This window comes from Fusarium tjaetaba (genome assembly GCF_013396195.1).
Source record: "Fusarium tjaetaba strain NRRL 66243 chromosome Unknown NRRL66243_c0000160, whole genome shotgun sequence".
Taxonomy (NCBI): domain Eukaryota; kingdom Fungi; phylum Ascomycota; class Sordariomycetes; order Hypocreales; family Nectriaceae; genus Fusarium; species Fusarium tjaetaba.
This window is the reverse complement of record NW_023501356.1, coordinates 38,629-56,449: the sequence shown is the minus strand read 5'-3', so window position 1 is coordinate 56,449 and position 17,821 is coordinate 38,629. Positions and strand designations below refer to the sequence as shown.

The following is a 17,821-nucleotide window of genomic DNA, read 5'->3' as shown; positions in this document are numbered from 1 at the left end:
AGAATTATCCAATTATCACAGAGCCATCAATTGTTAACCCCCGTACATATCGAAGCAAATCAACATTCCTTAGCAACATCGCCACTTGGCATTGAAACCGAGTACTCGAGTCCCAGCTTTACGGCCTTACCTGCATTCAGCGAGACCTCCCACGAAACCTGTCCGCTCTTTTTAAGAGCTGCCATAGCTTTGCCCCAGTCCTTATCCTCTGCAGTATCACGCCCAGGAGCGCCAGTCGCTTGACGCGGTCCTTCGACAGTCAGACCTCGAGGACTGAGTAACTCAACTCGGAGGCGATCGTCCTCTGAAACAGGGATTTGATCCAGTACCAGAAGGCTAATGGGCTTTTTGGCAGTTACGCGGGTGTTGTGGACTGTGACAGTGCGAACATAGACAGAGCTATCTTCTTTGCTGAATACTCCGCTCGTGCTTCTTCGGACATCAGGCTTCGGGTAAATGACTCTGATTGCCGAGTCCACACCCAGACTAAGAGTAAAGACCTCACCTGAGCTGCATCGAGGAATTTTGCTCTGCCCCATGAAGCTACCGTCAAGTGTCAAGCTCGCAGGGCCGCGGAGTAAAGTAAGTTTACTGTTGTTCTTGAGTTTGGCTTTGAGATAAGCCACTGGCTGATATTTGGCTACAATAGTGTGGCTGAACAGAACATTCGTAAACTGCAGGCGAGCAACACGTTGCTTCGAAACGGTGAACTTGGGCACGAGAGTCTTCAACCCGGGAAGATCGAAGGTTGTGGTGAAGCCGGTCTCTTCAACAAGAGAATTCTGGAATTCGAGGGATGGCTGAGCATCCGTCATAGTTGTATCTTCATCTAGAAAGGCATCGAAGTCGAAGTTAGAGGAAAAGTCCATCTGTGGCATTCCTGGGAATTGCTGCTGCTGCTGCATCTGTTGGGGCTGTATCATTTGGTTCATTTGCATAACCATGCGTGCCGGATTCGGCCGCATCTGCGACGCTTGAGCTTGAGCTTGCGCTTGCGCTTGCTGCTGCAACATCGCTTGTTGCTGCATTATCGCTTGCTGCTGCATCGTCGCAGCGCTAGGAACAGGAGGGGGAGGGAAAGGATGAGGAGCAGGCGGAACTGTGGGATCCTGCTCCTGTCTAGCCATCATCAGTCTCTTCTTGTTCTGCTGCTCCAACATCATCAACTGCATCTGATAGTCATTCAGAGCTTGGCCTGGGAGCCCAAACATTTCGCGCCTGAAGTTGGGAGACTGCTGTGGTACTTGTTTCTTATTCCGCCATGTGGCCTGTTGCTGAAGTTCCACCACACTTTCAAAAGTACCACTCTCGTCAGATGAGGACTTTTTGTTGCCCAGTTTGATATGCCAGGGTGTGAGACTGGGAATCGACTCGTCAAGGCTCGAAGATGTGGCCTGAGAAGTCGACAGCGTGATCTTGCAGCTTTCCCACGTCTCAGATGTTGTGTTGTGCAGACCGGCATCGAAGCAAAGCATACCCGTGGAGTCAACAGTTGATAGTTGGATATCATAGCTCGGAGTCCAGAATGCCGAGTTGGTGACATATGACAACACCAGGTTGCAGGAGGATGTCTCTTCCAGGTCTGCAGTCTTACTCCTGGGTCGCTGAACAAGTTCAACCTCGCTGGATACTGATTCCCGGCGAGAGGAAGCTGGCGTGTAGGATGAGCTCACCTCAAGTTGTATGTGTACAGTATAGCAGAAGAGCGGCCAGCAACGTGAGCGCTCGTTGCGAATACGCTCCTTCTCCTTGCGCTTCTCCTCTTGACGCTTCTGACGCTGTTCATACTTTTTCTGGACGGCTTTCTGGATTCTGGCCTTGTGCTTAGCCTCCTTCTTCTCAAACTTGTTTCCAAGCTTATTCAAGCGCATCTGCTCCTTGGTAACCTTGTTGATGGCCTCCGTAAGCTCCCGCTCTTTCTGCACGCCGACTAGACGTTCTTCAAAAGCTTTTTGGTGCTCTTGCTTATAAGTGTCAAGCATTTCACTAATGTTAACAGCCTCTCTCTTATCTAGAGACTTGGAGTATATGTCAAGGACCTTGATACGCTCATCGGCATTGCCAATAATTTCTCTGGCTCGCTGCTGTTCGTCTTTGAGCTCGATGAGTTTCGCCTTGGTTTCCAGCAACTGCCCATAGTGTGGCACTTCTGGGGTTTCAACTTCTTCTTCTTCATCGCCACTGTCTGAATCATCATCGTTGTCATCATCGGAGTTTGGATAGACTTCATCAAAAAGTTCGCGGTTGGGGAGAAATTCAACACTGATGCCTGTAATGGTAGCGGCACCGCTGCCTTCAATGGTGACCGAATTCTTGTCAATGGTTGGGCTCAGCCCGACAATGGATATCTCGTTGATTCCAGGCTAGCTAGGTGAGCATGAAGAGAGACATTGGTCAAGAAAGGCGTACCTTGAGAGGCACATCCTTAATTTCTCTTTTGACCTGTGCTTGGGTGGGAAAGAGGGTAACGGAGCGTGTTCCAAGGTCACGAATCTTGTATTCAACCTTATGGCCAACGTCTGTGTCGAAGGCTGGAGCGGCGGTGTCCATCATGATGAAGAGGTTTGGGTGGGATAGCTCTTGGAGGCAGCAACAACACGAGGGTGTCACGATGATAGGTTCAATTAAGAAGTAGAATGGTACGATGAGAGACTATCTTGGTGAGACAAACAAAAATGTTCGAGGACAGGAGAAGTGAAGGTAAATGGGAGAAGTGAAAAGGAAGAGGACTGCTGAGCATGCCAAAACAGAGGAACAGAGGGGGGAAACACGAGATACTTATACTCGGACGACAGATGCTGGGGTCCAGGCAGATGGCAGTTTAGAAGTCACTTGTACCGGAATAAGGCAGAAAAAAACCAGAGCGGACAATTTGACGTGAGGTTGAAAAGGATGGACGTCCTGATAGGTGAGCTTGATCACCACTAACACGATGCTGCTGAACATTCAGAGAGCATGAGATGATGTAAAGGAACCAATTGACTGCAATTGATCTTTGTAAGGGGAAATATGCTATTTATTTCTGTAAGATAACAAGATATGAAGAATATTTTTAGCAGAGCGGCCGACTCGAATGGATGCTTCATTTCTAGGTTGAGGTATACGAAAGAGACGTGAGTAAGAAGGGAAATGGTGGGGGGAGGTGAGGTCCCTGAGTCTTCAGGGTCTTCTGGGCCTGCCTGCTGATTTATCTGGATGCCTCATCCTGATGCCTGAGGCTTCAGGTGTCTGTCATATCGTTCCCAGTCCACATCAGACTCATATTTTCTCTGGCATAAGTTATCAGGTATTGTTAGCGAGATCCATGCGTACAGAGTCCTTAGTTCGACAATGTTGGCAATAGATTGAGTGTTTTTTTTTTAATCTGCACCAGTAAACACAGCATCAGATAGACTAGCCAGCATGTCAGTTGGAATTCTCTCCAAAGGCACCCTGTAGCTGGATATGGAGAACCAAGGTTGCTTGTATGTTGCTCTGAATAACGAACAGAACCCAATGTTTGCTTGAGACGAACCGTATCATCATTGCAAACGATAGTATTGGCTGTGTCGCGTGCCTAACCTCCAGCTCAAACTCTCAATAAGTCAAACGTCCAGATGACATCTTGTGGTTTGCTCACCATTACACGGCATCGCAATCAACCTCACCAAACCTGCACCGGGCACTGATACAATGCTTCTCAGCATCTATAAATGCGAGCAATATCGCCAGCATGCTTCACTTTTGAGGCACATACAAAACCATCTTGGATGCTCTCTAAAGCATGGTTAGGCAGTATCGCTTTTACGATCACTATCAATATCACCAATTGTACCTTAGAGGAAGACGTGCACAAATTCCGCAGAGAATCAATATGGCTGGCGACAGACGTCATTACTTGAATGGCTTCGCTGACATCGACTATGGCGACAATTTTGAAGATTTCGGTGAGCCACACGACATGGCCTTTAGACGCCGGCCTCCATTCGTTCCGGGGCCTGGTGGAAGACAAAGCATCATCATTGTACACTCAAGAGTCGGACAATTGAGGAGACGATATAGTGTCGACCAAGAAGTCCTGTTCAATCTCCTACCCAGGGTCCGGGGGGCAACGAGACGCGGAGCGCTGGAATTAAGCACCTTCTTTCGCGAGCCATACTTGGAAAATCATCCAGAGGATTTGATGAACTGGGCTCTCGACTTTGTGTTCCAGCACCTTTCGGAATTCACCAGACTTGAAGCGATGGACATGTTCAGCGTTGCTGTGCAGGACATTGAAAATGACCCAGTCCGCGGTCGTGCAGTCAACGAATGGGCAGCCCAAATGCATGCTCTGTGCATCGTGCTCAGCAATGGTCGAGGGCTAGGATGCTCAGAAGACCTTTTCGGCAGAATTCTCGATTTTTTCGAATTTCTCATCCAAGAAGTTCATAACATTTTGGGATGGAATCAGGTGGCGGTTCTCTTTGAGGCTTTTGCAAACATCGCCCGGACACGCCGAGGGGATCAGGTGCAGCAGATTCGAAGGATCTGGAACAGATTCGACCCAGAGGTTCAGCAGCAGATACTGTCTGACATTAGGAGGGCACTGCCTGTCGAGGGCATGGATGAGATGGCGCACCGCATGTATCGAATCTTGGGGTATTAGAAGCCACCAGAAGCTAACTAGAGCGAGGGATAAGAAGAGAATCCGGTCATTTTGTGAATAGTTATGCAGTATTAAATTTAGATAGTTGCGAATCACATCACATCATGAGTTGCATAAGTCATCCCCAGCCTCATGAATTCCCATCACCCCACCTCTCGTTCAGCCTATCCCCCCGGCCACTCGGACGTCATGGGCTGGCCTCGTTTATTCATTCTCCAGCCTCTCTCGCTCTCCACCAGAATTGAAGCCAGCGCATACATACATACTCATTCTTTGTCGGTCACCTTGGGCAGAAAATCACCGGTTGGGTGAGCTGTCACGGACAATTCATTCCTCTGTTCAATTATACGTCGTAATTTGAGCCGAGACTGAAACCCGACGCCCATAATGTCTGATACTCGCAAGTCAAACAAGTCACCGCTTCAATCGCTGGATCCTCAGCCGATCCGTACTCCGTCTCCCTCTCAGGACCGTGACCGAGAGCGAGACCGGCGGGATCGTGCTTTTGATCGAGGTCCAGAGAGAGCAAAGTCATATCCAGGCCCTGAATCTCAATATGGACCTCAACCTTATGGACCCCAGAACTACAATCCCCAGGATTATGCCAATCAGAGCTATAACCCTCAGAATTACGACTCGCCGGGCTACAACCAGCCTTACAACCCGCAGAACTACCCTCCCGTATCAGGTCCTCAAACTGGCCCAGGCAACCTCCCGATCCGCCCCGTCTCTGAATCATATCTTCCCAACCATGCCGGAGCCATGGCTACCGCATCAACCCAGCAAATGGTCCCCGCCACAGCACCGGCTGACCTGCGAGAGTTACAAGCTCTAAGGGTGAACTGCCAGTTCAATCTGCGCGAGTACATGAGCCTGCAGCGTCAGCGACGAGGTGGCGATTCTGCCGTCTCTGCTTATGAGCTTGAGACTCGAATTCGTAACCAGACCAACATGGTTCTGAATGATCTGAGAATCCTGCAGGGCGAGGTGCGTAGTATCGCGAAAGAAGCCGAGAATCATCGATGGCGAAGATGGATCATCGGAGGAGCTATGTAAGTAACTTATACGTCCCATTTGCTTGGACATGAGCAATCGACTAACCTCGACAGTGCTACGTTCATTCCCTTCATCCGCCGCTTCTGGCGACGAAACGACGATGACGAAGATTCTCACTCATCAGCCAACGATACCGAGTACGCCTTCAAAAAGTCAAAGGGTCTTCTCGAGCACATCAAGAACGGAATACTTGGCAAAGGCCGCTTCGCCAAATTGGCTTTCTTTGTATTTGCCGTGCTCGTTGTGTTCTCTAATGAAGTGTCAATTCGAGTAGCTCGGACTGTGCAGAAGAGGCTTAAGAAACTGACAGCGAGAATCGAGCACGGTGATCCGGATATCGATGAGAAGGACATGAAGCTCCTCGAGGGCTGGCGATGGAGGGTTCTACTGTGGTAAGACGGTGCCACTATGATGACATGAAAGGTACATTAATAAGATGAGGATATGATTGAAACGAAGCCGAGGCGATTGCATTTACAGAATGGTTTTGATTGTAAGATTGCAGTTTATCTACTTCTATGATCTCATGAATTTCAAATGTATGTTTGACAATATATTGATGAGAGTTCTCTGGTCCATAACAACGGATCGCAAATGAGATGGGCTGCTTGCTTGTGTTTATAGGAGTCTGTGCCTGCAAGCCATCGCTAACTTGTGAGATCTCTCCACTGATATCACTAATCCCCTGCAAACTCATCTCGATCACAAAAGTTGCAGGTATCACAACTTACACCCATCAAAAGCACCTAAAGGAATACTCACAAAAGGGAATCCTTTATATGACCCAAGAAAAACAAAGTCCATCGTCAAAATGGGCGGCAAACGCAAAGCCTCACAAGACCTTCGGGGTCAGTCGCTCCCTGTCGATCAAACGTTGACCTTTGAAGCCCCTCCAGAAGACGCAAAATCTCGAGATAGTCACTATACCGAGCTATATTCCAAAGCGCCAGACTTTCAGCAGCTCGCTCTTCAAGATGCAGATTTCGCACGATTGTGAATTATTCTATCCTCAAAATGCACGAGAATTCCATCTAATGAATCATCGCAGGTGGAACAAACACAAAACTGATTTCTTCAATGATCCGGAATGTGTTATGCAATTGACGAAGTCACTTCTCAAGCTGGACTTTGGACTGAAGCTTGAACTTCCTGATGATCGACTATGCCCTCCTGTGAGTTGTATCTCGTTTCTTGACGCGTCTTACGATCTAACGCGTCTGCAGGTCCTCAACCGGCACAACTATGTATTGTGGCTAAAAGACCTCCTCGACAGCACTTCTTATGAGAAACAAGATAGGAAAATCGTTGGGTTAGACATTGGTACTGGCGCAAGTTGCATATATCCTTTGATGGGCTGCACTGAACGTGATTGGGAGTTCATCGCTACTGGTAATCCTTTCACCACCCCGTTGACCAGAGCACCGCTAATAAAACAGACATCGACCCAAAAAGCCTTGAGTATGCTTACAAGAACGTGATACTGAATGAACTCGGGAACAGGATCAAAGTCATGGGGCGGAAGCCAACCGATGCTCTCATTCCGCTCGATGATCTAAATATCAACAACATTTCTTTCACCATGTCAAATCCGCCTTTCTACAAATCCGAAGAAGAGCTACTAGAGAGTGCGAGAAAAAAGTCTCGTCCTCCTTTTACGGCATGTACAGGAGCCAAGATCGAGATGGTGACCGACGGCGGCGAGATCGCCTTTGTTGACCGCATGCTCAAAGAGTCGCTCGTACTTCAAGAACGTGTACAGTGGTATACATCCATGTTCGGGTTTCTCACAAGCTTGATTGAGTTTGTGGACAAATTGAAAGAACACAAAATCGACAATTATGCTGTCACAGAGTTTGTTCAGGGCAACAAAACAAGAAGATGGGCTGTTGCATGGAGTTTCGGAAACTTGAGACCATCCCAGGCAGTTGCACGCGGAATCAAGACAGCAGTTTCCAAAAACGTGCTTCCGGAGATCACAGAAGAGAAAGTTGTTGATATACCTCTCCAAGAGAAAATCGGTGACTTTGCGGATAGTTTTCGATCTGAACTTGAGAAGCTGGACTTGATCACCTGGGAATGGGACACTGAGCGCCTGGAAGGGATTGGACGAGCAGCAGGTCGCGTCTGGGCACGAGCTTGGCGTCGAAGAAAACAAAGAGGGGAGACTGAAGACCAAAAGGTGGTAGACGTAAAGTGCGAGTTTGCTTTCAAGGTTTCCATACAGGTTGGTAAGGATGATGTGGAAGTCCACTGTCGATGGCTTCAAGGTCACGATCCTGTCACTTTCGAGAGCTTCAGGGGATATCTGAAGAAGACGGCGCGAAATATCGTCAATCTTCAGAGCACCGAGGACAAAGCATAGTATACGAGGGCATCTAGGCTAAGTCTCTACAAATAGGATTATGCGGTATAGCCGCTAAAAGTACTAATAGTAATACACAGATGTTCCAACTAGGCTTTGACTCTTAGACGGAAGCTTTCAAGATCAGTCAAAACTTCCTCTCTACTCTTCCCATTAACCAATGCATCTCTAATGATGTCTTGCTCCGAATCAGGCGCCATGTTCTCGTTTTTAGGAGGGTTGTTGTCCAAATTTGTTGGGAAAGGATAGCCTTCTCCAATAGCAGTGATAAACATCTGGATTTCATCACTGAGGCTCTGCGCTTTATAGGCAGTAGTCAAGACGTCCCATGTACTCTCCACAAGTGGCAAAGCGTCGATTGTTTCCATCGGTTTACCAAATGCACTGCTGATCTGGACCAGATTGACAAGACGATTGATGTTCTCAGACTTATTCTCGCCCGCTGCATGGAAAAGAGCAGGGTTGAACCATAAACCGTCGCCCTTCTCTAGCGGAAGTGAGATATGATTGTCCAGAAAGAACTCGTTAAACTCAGGAAGGCGATACGCCATGTAGCCAGGCGCAAAAGCCTGACTGAACGGTAAGAGTCTCGTCGGACCACTCTCAAGGGGTACGTCAACATGTGCTATAGCGCCTTGCAAGGTCAAGCATTGACCTGCAACTTGCATTGCCCTGGGATACTTTCCACATGTCTCAGTAGACATGAAACCCAGGTGATAGTCGCGGTGGGAAACTTGAGGCTGCCCTCCAGGCCGGACATTGTTGACCTGAGTAGTGATACGATACCCCGGACCAAGCCATGAAGAGAAGATGAGGTCGAGGCAGGGATTCGAAAAGTAGTTGAAGAAGGAGTCTGGGTCTTGAAGGCCATGTTTACTGAACGAGTTCCAAATCCGATCATTTTTACCAGCACTTGCGAAGTGATCGCCTGCTGTTCTTGTACCCTGGCTCTCCCTCTTGATAATATTATTAAAGGCAGCTGTTGACTTGTTGATCACGTCCATGTTGGTGTAAAGACCAGCTGTGACAAAGACACCAGGGCCATACAACAGGACTTTGTACCATTCGTCTTGGAGAGCAGACTTTTGGCTTCCAGTGAGGGTTGAAAAGTTGGAAAGGTTGTAAACAGGCACGTTCTCCTTGATGTCTGTAGCTAGGGGATAGTCTTCTTTGGTGGCTTTCTGAGAGCAAAGTTTCTTGAAGGCATCAAGAGAAGGAGGCGCAGATGGTTTGAAAAGACGGGCATGTCCATCTTCCCCCATGATGCCATTGACTGTATTTCCGTTGGTGGACATATCGAATATTTGTTTTGGTCGTGGTTGATAGACACTTTGGAGTAGAGTTAGTTCAAGGTGTCGTGGGAAACTCTCGTTAAGAAATAGCTTTTGGTCGGGAAGAAACCCGAACAAGACAACAACGATTTTGCTTACTGACGATTCAATTGTGCGTCAGAACATGAGATGCTCTCTCCAGACGAACTGATGATAGGATACTTCTGTAGGATACTCTTCATAGTGGTTCAGAGGTCACGAATGGCCGAATAATTTAACCGAATAATTCAAGCATAGAGAAGAGCCAATCAGTGTAAACAAAATCAACAAGCTGAGTAGACGTACTGTATGCATGGATAGTTGGAGATCCTAAATGCGGGGATAACATGGCATTTTACAGCCCAGTTGGTACCATAATCGTCATGAACAATCAGAATAGACATTAGGTTCAACAAACTAGCACCAAGATACGGACTTGTGTCGATGGCAGGAGATTAGGTGCTTACGAGAGGCAGTCCATTTCGATCAGTACATTACACAATTGGCTTGATGATCAGTGGGCAATTTTGAACAGACGATGTCACAATAAAGACTGATTTTTTACTGTTTTTATTTAAGAGATCATGCTTTTTGATCTTGGTCGTTAATCTCTGAGGCTTTCCCACCTCGTCATTATCATACTAAATAAAACAAATCCCGTTTTGCTCGCTCAAATGCTTTTATGCAACTCCCACTCTAATTGTTGAGGTTGCCAATGGTAATTGACTTGATGTTTTGGTACTCAGCCATTCCGTACAGGCTGCCCTCCTTTCCGTAGCCGCTCTCCTTGACACCGCCGAAAGGTGCCTCAGCAGCACTGATCTTGCCTGTGTTAGCACCCACCATTCCGACTTGCAACTTGTGGGCAACACGCATGACACGGCTGATGTCCTTGGAGAAGAAGTATCCAGCGAGACCGAACTCGGTGTCGTTGGCCAGACGGATGGCATCCTCCTCGGTCTCGAACTCAAAGACAGGGGCAAGGGGGCCGAATGTCTCGTCTTTGGCGACGGCCATTTCTTGTGTGACGCCAGTGAGGACGGTGGGTTGGTGGAAGAATCCAGGGCTATCGGGGGTGCTACCGCCAGTGGCGATCTTGGCGCCCTTGGAGGTGGCATCGGCAATGTGCTCCTTGACCTTGTCGACAGCAGATTTGTTGACGAGGGGACCCTGGGTGGTGGACTTGTCTAGACCACCGCCCATCTTCAGAGCGTTGACCTTTTCGACGAGCTTGGCAGTGAACTCCTTGGCGACACTCTTCTGGACGTAGAGTCGGTTGGCGCTGAAAATGAGTTAGCTATGTCTAATCTTCACGTAGAATGTCTCAACTTACCAGACACAGGTTTGACCAGAGCATCGGAACTTGCAAAACATGGCGCCCTCGGCAGCGAGGTCAAGATCAGCATCCTCAAACACAATGAAAGGGGCGTTGCCACCAAGCTCCAGGCTGACCTTCTTCAAGGTGCCAGTAGCAAGTTTAGCAAGGTACTTTCCAACGCCAGTAGAACCAGTGAAAGAGATCTTCTTGACGAGAGGGTTTGTGCACAACTCGGTAGCAGCCTGACGGTCGCGAGTGGGAAGAACCTGGATGGTGGCGGGAGGAAGACCGGCCTCAATGGCGAGCTTGGTGAAAGCAAGGGCGGAGTAGGGAGTCTCGGAGGGGGGCTTGATGACGACGGAGCATCCGGCAGCCAGAGCGGGAGCGATCTTGCGGGTGATCATGGCGGCGGGGAAGTTCCAGGGGGTGATGATGCCGCAAACACCAACGGGCTCGCGGATGGTCATGAGGGTGGTGTGAGGAGAGGATGAGGGGATAGTGACACCATAAGATCGAGTGGCCTCCTCAGCGAACCAGGAGATGAAGCTGGCAGAGTAGATAACCTCACCCAGTGCTTCGGCGTACGTCTTTCCGTTCTCGAGAGAGAGGATCTTGGCGACTAAAGGTCATGTTAGTGTGCGATTGGGAATATTTGAAAGAGACAACGTACGGTCCTCCTGGTGAGAGAGAACCAGGTCATACCACTTCCTCAGAAGGGCGCCACGGCTGGCACCAGTTGTGCTATCAAAGTACTTTGTCTGGGCAGCATCGGCGCTCTTGATGGCAGTCTGGAAATCTTCTAGCGTACAGTTGGCAACTTGGCCGAGGACGGTGGCAGTGGAGGGCTCTGAGGTTCCAATTAGCTTCTGGATAGTCGGTACTCATGATGACGGTATTACAAACCGAAAACATCAAACTTGTTCTCCTTGGCGACCCATTTTCCGTCGATGAAAGCATCCTGGATGAAAAGGCTCTTGTCCTTAAGCTGTTGAGTTCAATGTTAGCATCGCGAATCTCAGTGAGGGGCAGATGAGGTGCCTCATGAATGAGGGGCACATACGCCAGAGATGACCTCCTTGTGGTAGCTCTCAGCCATTATGTCGGTATATTATGAATTTGGCGATGAAAACTTGAATCAAGTCAAAGGGAAGAGAAAGAAGTTGAAAGGGATGAGGACTGAGCTACAAACAAGTTCCGGTCTACGTCCAAGTAAATAAAAACGAAAAGATCCACGAAAGCTCCTACAAACGTCACATGGGCGCACTAAACCTTGGTAACCCCACCGGCCGAGCGTACCTTAACCGTTGCATTATGTCCGTATTGAAATATTGCTTCAATCGAGACCAGTCATGTTGAATAGCCTCCCAATTCCGGTTCCAATTGGGGTCATGGAGCTGCGAGGTCGGGGATGTGGAGGAGAGGACCACTGTAAATTAAGCGTTTCCTCACTGAAAATGCCCTCTGGAGGAACCGGTAAAGACCGGGACCGGGCCGGGGTTGACTTACGGCTCCGGTAGTTGGAGATCGGGAATTAGGATCCGGCCCCGGGAACCGATGGCTAGGGGAAGAAATAAATGATAAAAAGATTTAGGTGACTTGGTATAAATTTAGGATGAGTTTAGGATACCTTTTATGGAGTTTATTTTGTCACCCTAAACTTAGGTCTTGTATTTTCTTGCTCCCCGAGGCATAGATGTAAAGAATTCGTGCATTTCTATTACTCTTTACGGGTTGGTATGCCGAGGTGGTTGTCAACTCGATTGGCTTCTGGGGCGAGTTTCTGGGGAAAACTGTGGAGATGGCTTCCATCCATTCCATCTCATCATGAGAAGCCTGGAAAATTGCCAGAGGCAGTTGGACTTCTCATGATGGTGCCCCGGCAAAGTTTGTCAGCATTTGTATGGAGAATTCCTGTGCCGAAAGAGTCTGGTGATCTCACGGAGCCGAAGTGGACATGAAGGTGTTTTATACAGAGTAGGCCTCATAAACTCCAACTCTTGGTTCGGTTGCTGAACCGGGCCGTACTGGCAGGTTTTGATACACTCAGAATGCGACATGACGGCTATTTTTTCCAAGAGAAGAATCTTATCTCGGATCATTTTGAAGTAATGGTGTATTGCACTGCATAGTATCATTGCCTTTGCCGAGCATCTGATCTAACATGAACAGTGATGGGATCGTCCAGAGTACAGAGAACAGGACAGGCAGTGTCCATTTGATCCCCGCCACCATGATGGACCACTATGCTCTACAAGTATTCTTTGCCCACCTTACTCCGACTGATTCCGGCAACCAAATGCGATACTCCCTTACTAGCCATCTCGCGAAACTTCTTGATTAGGAAAGGCTGATACACTTTCTTCCACAATCTGGGGAAATCACAGTCATCAATTCAAGCTCCTCAAGATAGTTACTTGCCTACCAAGTTCATTCCCAGTGAGCCTCAGCTTGTATGGCCATGTTTCTCACTTGAGATCAAAGTCTCCGTCCTGGCCATATCCTTTCAGATGCCCTGACCTGCGAGCATAAAAAGACTCCTCGTCGGCATACAATCAGGAGCAGAGACGTTAATCTGAGGGCTTGAACTGACATTGAGGATCCAAGGTACCCCAGTTCGACACAAAAAGCTGTTGATTCACAAATATCCCTAATTCCAAAGTCGACTTTCATACGAGCCGCCTAGAAAACAGCATCGCCTTGGTACGCCTTATTCAAGGTGACTTTACAGGCATCATTCTTCATTCTCTCTGCATCCCACATGACATAACCGATTCCCCTCATGCCGAATATAAACCTCATTGGGGCAAACGTGTGCTCTCCTAAGCGATATCTCTCATGCGCATGATCATAGTGTACTTTCATCCATGTCTGTCTCGGTTGATCATCGGTAAACGCTTCGTCAGTGTCAACTTCCCTGGCTAGCCTTTCAATATCTTCAGCTCGCCAGAATTCTTCATGTCCATTCGGCTTTCTTCCACGGTTGAACTCCTCAAGATCTTCTTCAAGCTTGTTTTGGCAAGGACTAATAGCCTCACCAAGTGACGCTTGCCACTCTTCGTAGGTTGAGGCCTTGAGAAGCTGACTGAGACGAGTAATATCGAGGGACATCTAGAATATCGTCAGTGAGCATCTACAGTTCACGTAGTCCCAGATAAATGTTGCAACTCACGCATTTCTGCTCCTCGAACGATTGAGTCTTTTCAGCTAGCCATTCGGTAAGATTCTCTCCCCATTGGAAGCCATTGACAACCACTTGCCGATAGCCTGGGGTTGCGGACAGGATGGTCAGCATGACTATAGTCAGGGCGCAAGTTAGGATAACTCATTTGAAGTCTGCATATGAAAGATTTACTAAAGTGTCAAACTTACCACCCGTTACTCTTGTCTCAAGAAAATCGTAAACACAAGCCAGTTGTTCATTGACCCATGGTGAATGCCGATCGAAGAACAGCTTTTTCAGTTCGTTGTCGAAGCTCAAATCTTCGTCTTCTTCATCGTCATAAGAAGGGAAAAGATCAATTTCCTGCTCCTTGTCGAGGAAAAGGTTTCGATATATCTGAAAACGATAGAATGCGCGAGAGATTCGATAGTACTCGCCAGGAGAGAGACCTTGGCCACTCCCAAGGGACGCATCTTGGTTTACACGGTGAAGCCTCCTCAGGGAACACAGAGCAAACTCATCCCTCAAGCCCGACAATGCATCATTGACTCTGACAACCTCAGTGGCTTCACTTACTGTCAAGTGAAGTTGACTACCGTCCACATTCCGCACAGAATTGTTGTAGTCATGAGTCAGAAACTCTTGCACGCTTATACCGTTTGTTTCCCTTACCGACTTTTGCGACTTGAATGCGGTAAAGGCCAACGGAAGCAAGTTGTCGGGAATCTGACTGCGAATAATATCCACAGGCAGACTTGGTGTATCTAAAAGGGCAGAGTAAAATATTCGATGGCTCAGTAGAATAGGAGGAAGCTCTTGGATGTTATCCAAAAGACGCAGAATATCAGCGATAAGATGAAGCGGCAAGGACAATATTGAAGCCATCGGGTGACATTGATGATGAACAACAATTGAACAGCATCGTGAGAAACATTGGGTTCATATAGCATACATAGGGAAACCCCGGGAGCATGCTGTCTCTGTAATGGCATGACACAGACGGTGCCACGTTGATCGAAGCACATGAAGCTGACCTTGGTGGTATTACTCTCAACTCAAGGTGGTCTTATTCCTCTCCCCACACTCGCAGCTCATCCTGGGGTTGAAACGCGGGGAGACGTACCGCACGTCTAAATTATTGATCTTGATAAGCTCCTATTGCCGTAAGTTTACAGGGTCCAGCCATGACATGTCACATAGAAATAGGTAATGGATTCTTGCTTGGGTATCATGTCCTCAGATTCATTATCTATTATCGTGTGTGACGAACGCAAAAAGCCAACTGCATAAGAGCAAATTCTACGCCACATCTTTTTGTCTAAGCCGTCCTGTTCTCGTCATATCCTCATCGATGGTCATTCGCCAGATAACACGAAAAATGACGCATTCACCATGCATCTAGTTGCGCCGACTAAAGTTCAGCGACTTCTTCATCACCAGCGGCCCGCCAGGAATGATCGGCTCAGTCTCCTAGACTTCAGCAACAATCTCTTGGGGCACCTCTTTCATGCAATCTTCCTTCTCAACCTCGACAGGAGGTACGACGATGCCGAATTTTTCGTAGGGGAAGTCAGCAAGACTGAGCATGTACTCGGCCCAACCATCGTCAATCTCACCAACTTGATGGAGATCGACTTCTCCAGCCTCACCAGTGCGTCCAGCGAGGACCTCAGCCTCCCGTCCATCGTACTCCTTCTTCAACATCGGGTGAGGGCACCAGATCACGCGCATACCGGCACGACGACCAGCCTCGACACCAGGGACTGAATCTTCGAAAACAAGGCACTCCTCGGGGGTGATAGGTCGTTCGCCAGCAGGAAGGCTGTCGTTGATGGTCTTCAGAGCGAGAAGGAAGATGTCGGGCAGAGGCTTTCCGCGGCCGGGAGTCAGGCGGGAATCGTCTCCAAGGACACGGCGGTGGGAAGGGAAAACAGCAAAAAGCTCCTCGAGGTGGCTTGTCTTGACACGGAAGTTACCAAGATGAGAGCTAGTGGCCAGAGCGATATGAACCCGTTGAGGCTCGCTGCCGGACTTGTCCTTAGCTTCAGTAGTAGCACCATCCTTTACCTCCCAGTATCGGGTTCGGCCTAGGTGGCCAAGCAAGTCGACGATGCCAGGGAGAGGCTTTGTGTCTGGAAACAGCTGCCTCTGGAGCATGGTGTTCTCGGCGACGTACTCTGCGGAGGTGATGGGGAGCTGAGCCCAGTCGTGGAAGATCTTGTTGGCTTGAGGACCAGGGCGTCCCTGAAGCTTGGCCTTGATAGACCACGGGAGAGTTCCCTTGCCATACTTTTCGAGGATGATGTTGACACACTTGGTGTAGATGTCTTCGGTGTCGAGAAGGAGGCCATCCATGTCGAAAAGACAAGCCCGAACAGGGGGGAAACTAGAGAGTGAGGTCAGCTCAGTATAACTCTGGCGATCAAACAATGCTTCAATATGAGTCAAGGAGGATAAACATACTCAGTACGAGGAGCCATTGCGTCTGGAATCCAAGAGTTGCAAGTAAAGACAGCGAATGGGTATCGGGGTGCGGTATCAGAACAGAAAGTCACGGCAGATCAGAACTTGCTATGGTGAGCCGGTACTATTAGCAAGAGAGATGTTGACGAAAAGAAAGACGAGGCGATCGCGAGATTTTGATAACGGAATAAGAACGAACGGAACCAAACAAGCGCGGGGCAACTTTTTGCTTGCCGATCAGTAAATCGACAGGGAATCATTCCGCTGAATACCCCGCGGCGGGTCAGTATGTATCCACTAAGCCCACTGTAGTCTAGCAAATGATTAAGGTGGGCAGTGCGGGCAGGAACCAGATGGAATTCATCATTTCATGAGGCTCTTGAGATTGTGCTTTTAATGTTTCTTCATAAACATCCATTTGTTTCTGTCTCTCAACGCAACACGGCCAGTACCAGTCCCCGCAACTTGCAATCAGTTTTTGCACTGCTTTGGCCAATCCTGCTTGTATCAATAAGACAATTTTGTCTTTTTGTTTGAGTGTTTGATCTTCGTTGTGATAACATACGTCATTTGTCCTTGCCAACGAACATGAGCACAACCGAGCCTAGCAAAGATGATGTGGCCAAGTCGCCGGACGTCGAAAAAGCGAAAGACAACGCCGATGCTACAGATGGACAGGAACTCAGGTTTACCCCAGAAGAGGAAGAAGTGAGTGGCCTCGTGTTCTATCCCATCATTATCTACTAAGACTCGCATGCAGGCTTTAGTAAAAGAGTCCACTGCATCCAAAGATGAAGCGAACACGTTGTTCGCCGCCAAGAAGTACCAAGATGCTTTGGGAAAATACGACGATGCAATCAACTCCTGTCCTAAATACCTACATTATCCACGAGCAGTCATCTACAGTAACATTGCCGCCTGCCATATCCAACTTGAGGACTGGAAAGAGGCCATAAAGTCAGCATCTGATTCCCTAAAAGCCCTGGAGAAGCTTGAGCAAAGTGACCCTCGACTGAGTCCTGAGGGCAAAAAGTCTGATGAAAAGAAAGAGAAGAAGGAAGACGATGATGTCGAAGAGGAAATAATCAGCAGTGGTGCTTCACGTGCCGCACCAATTCCCAGTACCGATGATGAGGAGCTCAAGACACTTCAGGCCAATATTCAGCGCATTCGATCCAAAGCTCTTATGCGAAGGGCTCGCGGCCGTTCAGAAGCTGGCGGGTGGCATAATCTTGCCGGCGCAGAAGAAGACTGTAAAGCCCTCGCTGCGAAGCCTGAGAGCTTAGCTCCAGCAGACCTTCGAGTAGTTCGGAAGCAATTAAGAGACTTACCTCCCCGGGTCAAAGCAGCACAAGAGAAGGAGATGGGCGAGATGTGGGGTAAGCTGAAAGACCTTGGAAATGGCATCTTGAAGCCATTTGGATTGAGCACAAACAACTTCCAGATGGTCAAGGACGAGAAGACCGGAGGCTACAGTATGAATTTCCAGCCTGGAGGAAGCTCTTAAACGACACAGCGTGCCCCT

The 17,821-nt window shown here is 48.5% G+C and overlaps 9 protein-coding genes across 9 annotated transcripts; 4 read left to right on the top strand and 5 right to left on the bottom strand.

Moving 5' to 3' along the window:
* Positions 1-59: 59 nt before the first annotated feature.
* FTJAE_7877 (uncharacterized protein) lies at positions 60-2,553 on the bottom strand (the record flags this gene model as incomplete). Its single annotated transcript, XM_037354635.1, has 2 exons — positions 60-2,363; positions 2,410-2,553. The coding sequence occupies 2 exons, from the start codon at positions 2,551-2,553 to the stop codon at positions 60-62; spliced, it is 2,448 nt and encodes an 815-aa protein (XP_037205061.1).
* Positions 2,554-3,853: 1,300 nt separating this feature from the next.
* Positions 3,854-4,627, top strand: FTJAE_7876 (uncharacterized protein; the record flags this gene model as incomplete). The annotated part of the gene is made up of 1 exon (XM_037354634.1): positions 3,854-4,627. The coding sequence occupies one exon, from the start codon at positions 3,854-3,856 to the stop codon at positions 4,625-4,627; it is 774 nt and encodes a 257-aa protein (XP_037205060.1).
* A 387-nt stretch (positions 4,628-5,014) lies between these two features.
* Positions 5,015-6,079, top strand: FTJAE_7875 (sodium glutamate symporter; the record flags this gene model as incomplete). Its single annotated transcript, XM_037354633.1, has 2 exons — positions 5,015-5,679; positions 5,737-6,079. The coding sequence occupies 2 exons, from the start codon at positions 5,015-5,017 to the stop codon at positions 6,077-6,079; spliced, it is 1,008 nt and encodes a 335-aa protein (XP_037205059.1).
* A 415-nt stretch (positions 6,080-6,494) lies between these two features.
* Positions 6,495-8,045, top strand: FTJAE_7874 (23S rRNA (-N6)-methyltransferase; the record flags this gene model as incomplete). The annotated part of the gene is made up of 4 exons (XM_037354632.1): positions 6,495-6,676; positions 6,732-6,855; positions 6,907-7,072; positions 7,120-8,045. 4 exons carry the CDS (start codon positions 6,495-6,497, stop codon positions 8,043-8,045), a joined length of 1,398 nt encoding a protein of 465 aa, XP_037205058.1.
* An 89-nt stretch (positions 8,046-8,134) lies between these two features.
* FTJAE_7873 (uncharacterized protein) lies at positions 8,135-9,340 on the bottom strand (the record flags this gene model as incomplete). Its single annotated transcript, XM_037354631.1, has 1 exon — positions 8,135-9,340. One exon carries the CDS (start codon positions 9,338-9,340, stop codon positions 8,135-8,137), a length of 1,206 nt encoding a protein of 401 aa, XP_037205057.1.
* A 711-nt stretch (positions 9,341-10,051) lies between these two features.
* FTJAE_7872 (succinate-semialdehyde dehydrogenase (NADP+)) lies at positions 10,052-11,769 on the bottom strand (the record flags this gene model as incomplete). Its single annotated transcript, XM_037354630.1, has 5 exons — positions 10,052-10,637; positions 10,689-11,292; positions 11,344-11,520; positions 11,577-11,658; positions 11,734-11,769. The coding sequence occupies 5 exons, from the start codon at positions 11,767-11,769 to the stop codon at positions 10,052-10,054; spliced, it is 1,485 nt and encodes a 494-aa protein (XP_037205056.1).
* A 1,583-nt stretch (positions 11,770-13,352) lies between these two features.
* Positions 13,353-14,718, bottom strand: FTJAE_7871 (uncharacterized protein; the record flags this gene model as incomplete). Its single annotated transcript, XM_037354629.1, has 3 exons — positions 13,353-13,781; positions 13,843-13,967; positions 14,043-14,718. The coding sequence occupies 3 exons, from the start codon at positions 14,716-14,718 to the stop codon at positions 13,353-13,355; spliced, it is 1,230 nt and encodes a 409-aa protein (XP_037205055.1).
* A 585-nt stretch (positions 14,719-15,303) lies between these two features.
* On the bottom strand, positions 15,304-16,313 carry FTJAE_7870 (GS1; the record flags this gene model as incomplete). Its single annotated transcript, XM_037354628.1, has 2 exons — positions 15,304-16,219; positions 16,297-16,313. 2 exons carry the CDS (start codon positions 16,311-16,313, stop codon positions 15,304-15,306), a joined length of 933 nt encoding a protein of 310 aa, XP_037205054.1.
* A 571-nt stretch (positions 16,314-16,884) lies between these two features.
* FTJAE_7869 (tetratricopeptide repeat 1 (TTC1)) lies at positions 16,885-17,803 on the top strand (the record flags this gene model as incomplete). Its single annotated transcript, XM_037354626.1, has 2 exons — positions 16,885-17,004; positions 17,057-17,803. The coding sequence occupies 2 exons, from the start codon at positions 16,885-16,887 to the stop codon at positions 17,801-17,803; spliced, it is 867 nt and encodes a 288-aa protein (XP_037205053.1).
* Between the last annotated feature and the right edge of the window lie 18 nt (positions 17,804-17,821).